The sequence below is a fragment of the Oratosquilla oratoria genome, chromosome 3, assembly GCF_046742065.1.
Source record: "Oratosquilla oratoria isolate Oo_2021 chromosome 3, ASM4674206v1, whole genome shotgun sequence".
NCBI classification, from domain to species: domain Eukaryota; kingdom Metazoa; phylum Arthropoda; class Malacostraca; order Stomatopoda; family Squillidae; genus Oratosquilla; species Oratosquilla oratoria.
The window spans coordinates 30,765,229-30,776,729 of NC_134779.1; the positions used below are offsets into that span (position 1 = coordinate 30,765,229).

The following is an 11,501-nucleotide window of genomic DNA, read 5'->3' on the forward strand; positions in this document are numbered from 1 at the left end:
CAGATGGGCTGGTCATGTCATCAAGATGTCAGTTGGAGAGTAGAGGTAAAATATAAGAGACTGCCTTAAAGTGTACTCCAGAAACCTTAAGATCAATCCCAGTAGTTGGGAACTGCTTACTTTGAACTACCCATACTACCGAAGCAAGACCACTAAGAGAGCATATGCAACAGAAACCAGCCGGACGCAAAGAAAACGCGACGCGCCCAAAATCCTGGCTACCTTCATTCCCACTACAGCGCCTACCTCATGCGTTCTATATGTAGACAAACTGTCTGGGCCTGGACTGATATCACCGGCCACCTCCGAAAGAACCTCATGGAAGGTAATTGACCTACCCTCACTGATGAACACAGTGAGGGTAGGTCAATTACCTTCCTGGATGTTCTCCTCAAGCCAAGTCATTGATCTCTGTTCCAGTGCTTATTATGTTAAAGGCACACGAGCGGTGAAAGCTAGTATTACTTGAAATATCGAAAATTTACATCAGTACTTTATTAGAGGAGCCTTCACACATTGCTCCTCTTCGAATGACACCAGACTGAAATCGACAGGCCATCGACTCCTAGTCAACAATGACTACTCCATTGATGAGGTCCAAATCACTTCTTGTACAAATATCGATAAGTGGTATAAACAGCCACATTACACAGCAGAATAAGAAGGGACCACCCACAATCTATTGTTGTTTTTTATCAATTCCTTTCGTCCTTAATTACAAAAAGACGAGAGAATAGTGAAGATCATTATCCATATAAGTATGACCATACAAAAGAAAATTACAAATTGTCTACAGTCTTCTATCATTGTAGTTCACTCATCCAATGACGATGCTATAAAGAATTGCAGTTTAAACTAACCCCTACAATCACGTAGGCAAAGATAACTGTCTAGTTCATCGACTCCTAGGTCAAATGGCAAGTATCAAATCACGTCTATATGCCTTTTCTTGGCTGAAACGACTGCAATGAGGGTTTGCAATCAAACGGACCTCATTTCAATTCCCGAAAAAAATAGCTGTTGATCACAAGTCCTGCACGTCATCCAGAATCATGGTGAAACACACACACACAAACAAACACACACACACACACACACACACACACACACACACACACACACACAAACACACACACACACACACACACACACACACACACACACACACACACACACACACACACACACACACATACACACACACACGAAACTTAAGAAAGACAGTTACAGAAGAGATCTGATAATGAATAACTTTCCACATAGAGTGATAGATACATGGAATAAATTAAAAGAGAAAACAGTGAGTACTAAAACTATACACGACTGTAAAAAAGAACTGGATGCGGAAAGATACAACTGCGGGCCCCTACGAACATAGCTCTTCTCCCGCAAAATACAACTAGGTAATACACACACACACACACACACGTACACACACAAACACGGACACGCACATAGGTAAGTATACGAATGGCATAGTGGAGCTGTGGGTAGCTCGTGGCTTGAACAAGCATGACTACGCAAGAAAGTACTCGAAATCGAAAGGCTAATACATTCTTTAACCATGTTAACGCTTCCCTCTTCATCTCCTAAACGTCTATACATGTTCTGCATCTGCACATCCACTATAATGTTCGGGAACGCACTCATTCACCTCTACCCAAAAGTAGAAGAAAAAAATTACCCAGACTCAAGTCCCAGAGGCAGGTGGACATTTCATCCCCAACTTGACCCTCTCTTCCAATGACCGGGAATGACCTCCACATGCACAAATAAGTACCTGCCCGGTAACTTAGCACCAGATTCCAGGCATAATCTGAGAGTCAAGAGGAGATTTTAATTACTTTTGTTTTTCCTAAATTTCACATTAATGTTTTGCACCAGTACATCTGGCTTTATGTAGGCAATGGTCCCGCCCCACTCGATGCTACCCTTCACCGCCTTGTTTTTTTTTCTGGACTTCTCCAGTGCGACTTTCCTCTCAGCTGGCATATAAAAGTTGCGCGCACCGAACCCTCTGCATCACTTACCATCATGCTGCTTCTCGTGAGTTGCTTGGTCTTCACCGTGGCCCCTTTTATACGTACTATTCCTTCTTGATATCACCAAATCCTCCTATACAACTTCTTATAGTTGATATGCTCAAGTCTTCCTTAAATTCCTTGTATATGATTGCCCTTTGCCTAGATGTTTGCCCTCTGCCCATTGCATTGTCAAAGTAAACCGACATTTCCATATGTATTATCAAGTGTAAAATTAATCAATAATCCAAAAAATATATGCAGAAGCGCCTTAAGTAAATATTCTTAAACGAAGCTAACTCTCTTCAGATTGGTTCCCTTCTGTTGGCCTCGGCCTTCGCCCGTCCCGATGGAGGCTACAGACCTCCCTCCCCAGGAGGACATCCAGCGCTAGGAGGACCCGGCATCGGAGGCCTTGTTAGTGGAGGAGGCGGATTTTCGGGTGGACTTGGAGGTGGACTTGGAGGTGGACATGGAGGTGGACTTGGAGGTGGACTTGGAGGTGGGCACGGAGGAGTAGGACTAGGAGGAGCTGGAGGACTTGGAGGAGCCGGCGGTTTCGGCGGAGCTGGAGGACTTGGAGGAGCCGGCGGTTTCGGCGGAGCTGGAGTGCTAGGTGGAGTCGGAGGGGGTATTGGTGCGGGAGGCCACCCGGGATGCCCTCCCGGCCAGGCCCTCAGAGCTGATGGAGTCTGTGTCGTTCCTTCGGTGACAAGAAATATATTCGTCTTCCACTCTCCACCCCTTGACATTCCCATCGGACCTCCTCCAGTCATCCCCGACCCTGAGGTGGTCGAAAGTGTAGTCTTCCTCAAGACTCCCGATGCGCCTAGCGGGGGACCTCCCGTTGTCGTTCCTCCTCCCCAGCACGACCTCAAAGTCTACGTCCTCAGCAAGAAACCTGAGGGTCTTGGTCCCGAGCTCATCGAAGTGCCGGCTCCTCCCGCACCCAGCCCCGAGGTCTTCTACATCAACTACGGTGAAGGAGAAAATCCTCAACTTCCTCACGGACTCGATCTGCAGACTGCCCTCGCAGGCGCAGGAGGCCCTGGAGGCGTCGGAGGTCTTGCAGGAGGTGCTGGTGGTCTTGGAGGTGCCGGAGGCTTCGGAGTCGGACTTGGAGGCGGTGCTGCTGACTTTGGGGCTGCTGGAGCAGTTGGAGCTGGATTTGGCGCTGGCGCTGGCGGCTTCGGAGCCGCTGGAGGACTTGGCGGTGGACTTGGCGGTGGACTTGGCGGTGGACTTGGAGGTGGACTTGGCGGTGGACTTGGAGGTGGACTTGGCGGTGGACTTGGCGGTGGACTTGGAGGTGCCGGTGGTTTTGGAGGAGCTGTTGGGGGTCCTGCTGGTGGATATGAAGCTCCTGGAGCTGGCAGCGGATCCAGTTTGCTTGACCTGCAGCCAGCACAGCCAGCATCTGTCTTCAGTCTGTCGGGTGCAGGTGGACCTGGAGCTGGTGGTGCCGGCGGTTATGGTGCTCCTCCTCCTCCTCCTCCTCCATCCGGCCAATATGGGTCACCTTTTTAGAGAAGCAAGCTCTCCTTCTTCATTAATAACCCCATGCACGAGTCTCAATACAAGAAAGAAGACGTTGTTTGGGGGAACAGTCGATAAGACGTGGTAAAACCAGAGCAGGTGCTACAAATGGTTTGCAAACTGCACTGGAATATGCTCAATAATATTTATTTGTTACGAAAATTAACTCATAATTGTTATCGCACCACATTTTAAATAAAAAATACTTTGTTAACCATGTGTGTGAAACTCCTTGTAAGTATTTTTTCAATTACTGAATGGGATTAAGGAGGAACTGTCGAAAGGCGGGTGAAAGGATACAATGTTAGGTCATTGGGTCTAACCTCTCTAACGTCTAAGGAGGCTCGAAATCCTACGAGCTGGTCGAACTGGCACTCCGTGAGGTGCTTCAGGTGATCTGATGTTCCGGCTTCCATTGCTTTGCTACGTGCAACAATCCCGATTATGACAGCTGAATGTGATCTATTCTGCTGTTTGTGCAGTCATTGCTAGCTATACATAGTGTTTCTGCAGTTTTTCTGTCACTAAAAATATTGTGTTGGATGCTTGTTTGTTCACCATCTTGGTAAATGTCCTTTCTCACCCATGTGGTTTACGAGTGCTCTGGTGTTGCGTTGGTATTGGACATTGGTTCTGTGTTCTCTCATTCTTGTAGATAAACCACTGTAAGTTTCTCCAATATAGACACGGTCATAACCTGAGCACGGGATTCTGTATACTAAACTTTCGGTATTATTGATTTCCATCTTTGGTTTAATAAGGTTACCAATGCAATAAGAACACTAGGAACGTGTGTTTTATAAATGCAAGGTAACCACTTAAGAAAATAAACAAACGGAGCAGAGCGCTTTCGTATATTACAAGGTTACCAATTTTCTTACCTACGTCACATGAGATGTGGATACCTATGTGTCTGAGTTCTCTACTGAGTGTGCAGGCCAATTCGGAAGTGTGGACTATTTTGTACTCTGTGTTGTTTGTGTCTTGGTCTCTTTCGTTATTCCTTTGACTCACCCTTTGGCTTCCTTTAAGGTTTCGGAGAGAAAACAATCTGGGAAGCCAAGTTGTTTGAATGTCTCGTTGATATGATGTAGTTCGCCACTGAGGAGTTCGGTGCTGCATATTCTGAGTGCATGAAGGTAAAATCCTGTGACTGCACCTGTCTTGGTCCTTTTGACGTGAGCACTAATGTCATTTTTGTAAGTGGGTTTTCTATATACCTTGAACTTTGCATATATATTTCCCCTGATGATGACGGTATCCAGGAATGGTAGGGATCCATTGACATCGTCCTCTACAGTCAACTGAATTTTAGGGTGGACTTGGTTGAGACGTGATAGGATATCAATAATGTCTGTGTCTTTGGGGAGTTTGAGAATGCAGTCATTCACATCCCTGTACCACTTACCGTCGTATGGGATGATGTTCATGTACTGTTCTTGTTCAAGTGTTTCCAAGAAAAGGCGTGCGGCTACTGCTCTTAAAGGGGAACCCATGAGTAAGACTTCATGCTGGTAATATGTCTTCCCATTGAAGGAAAAGAACCACACGTGAAGTACATCAAAAGTAATTTGATGTGGTTTTTCTTGTTGATAGAAAGGTCGTCCCCGTTTATGTGAAGCAAGACGTTCTTGATAGCAGAAAGGGTGTTTTGAATTTATACATTCGTAAAGGCGCTTTGGACACCAAAACTCTCGAAGATTTTGTCTCTAAAATCTATTTTCAGTAATCTGATAAGTCGGACAAGTTCTAAGGGTGTGACCCACTGATCTTACCACGGTATGAAGACGGGCTTGGCAAGATGTTTGGCTAATGCATGGGGGGACGTATGTATAATTGTATGCATGTATATGTGCACGCATACATACGTGTCTCAACCAGCCAATAAGTCGACCAACCATTCAAAATCTACTGCTTAAGAAAGGTTTTTTCCAATCTCCATTGTGAGTGCATAACTAAGCCAGCATCTGCCACGTCAAAGCTGCTAATTTCTCTATTTCTTCTGCACTCATCCCACGCTTCCCAGCTCGTGGAGCCAAGACAATAACAGGCTTCCTCCATCACCTACAACTCTTTCTGGCTACATTCTCAATTCCATTCACGCTCCTAATGGTTTCCCGTAATCTTTCACCCCAGTCTACTAGCTTAACCAACGTGCCCTCTTCCTGCCTTCCAGCGTTATTTCTAATGATGCGGTACTGTTGCTAAGAAGTAGAAGAAAGGAAATTGTGTGGAGTGGAGGATCAGATTCGATCGCAATTGTATGCAATAGCTGACCGTCACTTGTGCCTGCTTTCCTCTGGAAGAACTTCGAGCAGACAGAGCAACGACGACAACCTCGGCAGCTAGAAGGCAACTACTGTAGTGAAACCCACACCTTTAGTTACCAGTAGCTGCGACGCCATTGATATTACACCAATGGGTCTTTTTAAAAACAATGATTGCAAACTTCCGCATGCAGTAACAAGAATGATAAAAAGGAGTTTCTTTCATTTGTTTGACCATAATCTTTATTTCAAATGAAGTAACATAACAGTTCTGGCTTTGTTTTTATAGCAACATAAGTTTAAACACTTATCAATACAATCTACAAACGATGAAACTAATACTACCCTATCTTGTTGATTTGTATCACCTCTCACTGAAAGATTTTTTCTTTCGTTATGCTGATGGACATGCATAGGATTTTTCGAGTTTAGTATGAGGTGATAAACAATTACTCTCTTACAAAGGTGAGCCATATTGGCTGGATGGAGGGGGAGGAGGAACGCCATGACCACCGACATCACCACTGGCAGCGACTCCGGGGCCGCCTGCCTCGGACAGACTGAAGTCAAGTGATGGCTGTGCTACCTGCAGGCCAGGCAAACCGCCTCCAGAACTCCCGGCAGCTCCGGGACCTCCATGTCTGGCCGAAAGGCTCTCAGTAGATTCCACAAAACCGTTGACACCAACAAATTCACTGCCAAGGCCTCCTGCAACTCCTCCATGTCCACCAGTTCCTCCAAAAATGCCATCTGCAGCTCCAGTCAACCCTCCGATAGCTCCAAAGCCTGCCACACCACCTCCAAGTCCGTTTTCAAAGTCTCCCACACCTCCAAGACCACCGGCCACCTCAGCGCCACCAACTACACCTGCGGCTCCGAGAGTAGTCTGAAGATCGATTCCGTGAGGAAGTTGGGGATTTTCTCCTTCGCCGTAGTTGATGTAGAAGACCTCGGGACTGAGTGCGGGAGGAGCCGGCACTTCGATGAGCTCGGAACCAAGACCCTCAGGCCTCTTGCTGAGGACGTAGAGTTTGGTGTGGTGTTGGGGAGGAGGAACGACAACGGGGGGTCTCACGGTCGGTATATCGGGAGACTTGACGATGATAACGTTGCGAACCACCACAGGGTCGGGGATAACCGGAGGAGGTGTGACGGGTATGTCCCGTGGTTGGGGGCCGAAGACAAAGATATGTCTTTTCACCAATGGAGTGACGCAGACTCCGTCGGCTCTGAGGACTTGCCCGTCAGAGCATGCCACGGGACCTGCAGCATGACCCCCTACAACGACACCCAGTCCTCCAGTTCCACCGAATTCCCCAGCTTCTCCGAGTTCCCCCACTCCTTCGTGTCCACCTCCAAGTCCACCTTCAAGTCCACCTTCAAGTCCACCTCCAAGTACACTCACAAGTCCGCCTCCTTCACCAACAAGGCTTCCTACGCCGGGTCCTCCTGGCGAGGGAGTTCTGTAGCCTCCATCGGGGTGGGCAAAGGCCGAGGCCAACAGAAGAGATGCAACCTGAGAATTATCACCGACTTAGTATCGTAACTAAAGGTGTCTGCATGAGATATGATCTGGACACTCGGTTTACCTCTGGAGTAGTTTTATATTCCATTATTCTAGATATCACAAATTCGTAGTCATGTTTTGAAAAGTTGTGTATTCTCGTTAAGCCTCTGGGATGGGTAACAGCTAACCACTGGCAAAAAAATTAAACATAAACTTGAGTCCTACACGGTAATAAACCGAAACTTAGTTTCAGGCATCTGCATATCTAATAGCTGAATAACAACATTGTATGATATCATAAACGGCACGTGTGCTTTGAATAGAGGCACGGAGAAGAAGAGCAACCAACTCACGAGAAGCAGCATGATGGCAAATGACGTGGATGATTTGGTGGGTACAACTTTTATATGGCACATGAAATGACAGTCACGCAGGAAGAAACCAAATTAAAAAGAAAAGAGTGCAGACTCATCAAGAATGAGATGACCAGCTTAGTGGGACGGGGATCAGTATCAAGATAGAAGTAAATACGCCAATGCAATTTCTATTGTGGCCCCAAAGAAACGAAAGACAAAGTCGGCGAGGCGAAACGTGGGCCCATCAAGCGCCGGGATATCCAAGCCAGATCTGGGATAAAGTGCAGTCGAGGGTGTCTTCCGTGTCTGAGTTAAAGCCGAGGTATCTTCACACTTCACCAGTACTCATCTGAGCCATGCGCGTAAATGCGTCACTGCCTATCGTTGCTTTATATCTGAGAGAAGATTCAGGAAGTGTTAAGAGGGTTTGGGAATTCTTCCGTTACAGGATGGTCATAACCTTGTACCACGAAATCTAAAACCACCGAAAACGTTCGGATGTCTCGGGTGCTTTGTCCTACAAATAAACAAAGCAACTGGTAAGAGCTGGCCACCCACCCTTGGCATTAACAGAGGTGGGTCACCTCTGGGTTCGTCGAAATGTTTCACCCTTCTCATAGAAAAAATCTGCAAAGTTAAACCTTTTCTTCACGTTGCCACGACTGTCATTTCACTCTTCTTCCAGAGACACAAACAACAATATGTAAAAGAAACACACACACTGCCTACCTTATACGAATATCTGTTGTCTTTTCAGCTCAATTTCACAGACATATTTTTTCAACACTAATACACACTCTTTGGGACAGTGTCACACTGAAGAAGTGGTTGAAGAGGTCGTAGAGATGATGTTCGATGACTACAGTAGAACGTAGGAACAGTAGAAGTTATTAGTAATAATTCTTCTTTTTTCGGTGAAAAGTAGTCTCTTTTCATAAAAGTATTCTGCGTGATTCTGAACTGTAATGGTGTCACTAAAATCTCTAATAAAGTACTGACTGCATGAAACTTCGATTCGGTAAGAGAGCGCTTCAGTTTAAGTCGTACTTTCTTTAAACAAAGAAGAGACGTGATTGCTGCATTCAGAACTAAAAGGAGTGGACACAATTGACAATGATTGTCTTTTCATGTGGAACAAAACAACAGGAGGAGAAGGTGTTTGAAGGACATAGAGATATACAGCATCCCACAAGCATGCATAGTTGTTTAGAATGAAATGGGTGAAGAAGTCCAGTTATGCAAAATGACAACGAACGTTTGACCGACGGAACAAGAGACAAAAACCGACGAACGTAGCTTTAACCTACCATGTTTCAAATAAGGTACGTACCGTTAACTTCCCAGGCACACACACTCACACACTACACACACACACACACACACACACACACACACACACACACACACACACACACACAAACACACACACACACACACACACACACACACACACACACACACACACACACACACACACACACACACACACACACACACACACACACACACACACACTTACACAAATATACATACACATATATAATTTTAAAGGTTCCTCAAAGGAAAAGAGATTTAAAAGTGATCTTACAAATGTTGACTCAGATTGATTTTTAATGTGATTCAACTGTACATGTTCATTTAGTACCAGATTGCAGACGTAAACTGGGATTTTTTTTTTTTTTTTTTGGGAGGGGGGATGCACCATATTAATAATTTACAACGATGTATCTGGTTTTATGTATACAATGATCTCCACCCCACCTTCGCTGAATCTGCATCTTTCTCTTTTTTTTCTGACGTTTCACAACGCGACTTTCCTCCTGGCTGGCATATAAAAGTTGCCCGAACCAAACCCTCCTCGTCATTTGCCAACATGTTGCTTCTCGTGAGTTGCTTGCTCTTCTTCGTGGCTCCTTTGAAGCCAACTATCTCTTCCTGCTCTCACTAGATCTTGCTATTCAAATGCATGAAGTGCAGATATTAATTCCTCATTGCTTAGAGCTCATATGCCCAAAAATCTAAATTACTTGTCTATGACTACCAGTGACCTAGAAGTTTGCCCTCTGCTTAATGCATTTTCAAAGTAAACCGATATTTCCGTATCTACTGTCTAGTGTAAGAGTATTCGGTGGGCCATGCAAAATATGTATAAATACCTTTAGTAATGGTTCTAAAATGATGGTATCTCTCCTCAGGTTTCTTCCCTTCTGTTGGCCTCAGCCTTTGCCCATCCCGATGGAGGCTACAGACCTCCCTCGCCAGGAGGACACGGCGTCGGAGGCCTTGTTGGTGGTGGAGCCGGACTTGGAGGTGGACTTGGAGGTGGACTTGGAGGTGGACTTGGAGGTGGACTTGGAGGTGGACTTGCAGGTGGACATGGAGGAGTAGGAGGATTCGGGGGACTCGGCGGAGCTGGAGGACTGGGTGGAGTCGGATTGGGCGCTGGAGCTGGAGGTCCTGCGGCATGCTCCAACGGGCAAGTCCTCAGAGCTGATGGAGTCTGTGTCACTCCTTCGGTGACGAGAAATGTCTACGTCTTCCACTCTGCACCCCACGACGTTCCCGTCGGACCCCCTCCAGTTATCCCCGACCCTGAGGTCATTGAAAGTGTAGTCTTCGTCAAGACTCCCGACGCACCAGATGCAGCTCCACCTGTTGTCGTTCCTCCTCCCCAGCACGACCTCAAAGTCTACGTCCTCAGCAAGAAACCTGAGGGTCTTGGTCCCGAGCTCATCGAAGTGCCGGCTCCTCCCGCACCCAGTCCCGAGGTCTTCTACATCAACTACGGTGAAGGAGAAAATCCCCAGCTTCCTCACGGAATCGATCTGCAGACTGCCCTCGGAGCCGCAGGAGGTGCTGGTGGCGCCGGAGGAGCTGGAGGCTTTGGAGGAGGTGCTGGTGGTCTTGGAGGTGCCGGAGGGTTCGCAGGCGGGCTTTCAGGAGGTGCTGCCGACTTTGCAGGTGCCGGAGGAGTTGGAGGAGGAGTTGGTGGGTTCGGAGCCGCTGGAGGACTTGGTGGTGGAGTTGGAGGAGGACTTGGCGGTGGAGTTGGAGGTGGACTTGGAGGTGCCGGTGGTTTCGGAGGAGCTGTTGGGGGTCCTGCTGGTGGATATGAAGGTCCTGGAGTTGGCGGTGGTGCTGGTGGCGCCGGAGCCAGTTTGCTTGACCTGCAGCCCGCACAGCCAGCATCTTTCTTCAGTCTGTCGGGTGAAGGTGGTGCTGGAGGTGCTGGAGCTGGTGGTGCTGGTGGTTATAGCGCTCCTCCTCCTCCTCCTCCACCATCCGGCCAATATAGCTCACCTTTGTAAAGGAGCAAGTTCTCCTTCTCCAATAATCACCCCATGTATGCGTCTCAGTACAAGAAAGAAGACGGTGTATTGAGGAACAGTCGATATGAAGTGGTAAAGCCATAGCAGATGTTACAAATAGTTTGCACACTGCACTGGATTATGCTTGTTGATGTTTATTTGTTACGAAAGTTAATCCAGAATTGTTATTGCATCGTATTCGAAATAAAAAGATACTATATTGTTAATCATGTGTATGAATCTCCTTGTAAGTAATATATTTATTCATTTATTTGTTTATTTATTTTTTACTGAATGAGATTGAGGAGGAATTGTTGAAACGAACCACTTGATCTCTGTTGGACATGCACTCGTGTAAAATCGTTCGTAAGTTTTTTCGCGTCTGTATGTATGTATGGGTATGATTATGTGTATGTATGCATGTATGTATGTATGTATGTATGTATGTATGTATGTATGTATGTATGTATGTATGTATGTATGTATGTATGTATGTATGTATGTAT

The 11,501-nt window shown here is 46.4% G+C and overlaps 1 protein-coding gene across 1 annotated transcript; it reads left to right on the plus strand.

Annotated features, from left to right (window-relative positions):
• The first annotated feature begins 7,694 nt into the window (after positions 1-7,694).
• LOC143017529 (uncharacterized) lies at positions 7,695-10,995 on the plus strand. Its single transcript, XM_076172320.1, has 2 exons — positions 7,695-7,721; positions 9,883-10,995. The coding sequence occupies exons 1-2, from the start codon at positions 7,695-7,697 to the stop codon at positions 10,993-10,995; spliced, it is 1,140 nt and encodes a 379-aa protein (XP_076028435.1).
• Positions 10,996-11,501: the final 506 nt, after the last annotated feature.

What these genes read in the sequence shown, in the direction of transcription:
- LOC143017529 (XM_076172320.1), top strand. Translation starts at nt 7,695, where the DNA reads ATGATGGCAAATGACGTGGATGATTTG. An exon ending in CAAATGACGTGGATGATTTG is followed by an intron (nt 7,722 to 9,882) that starts GTGGGTACAACT and finishes ATCTCTCCTCAG; the next exon opens with GTTTCTTCCCTTCTGTTGGC.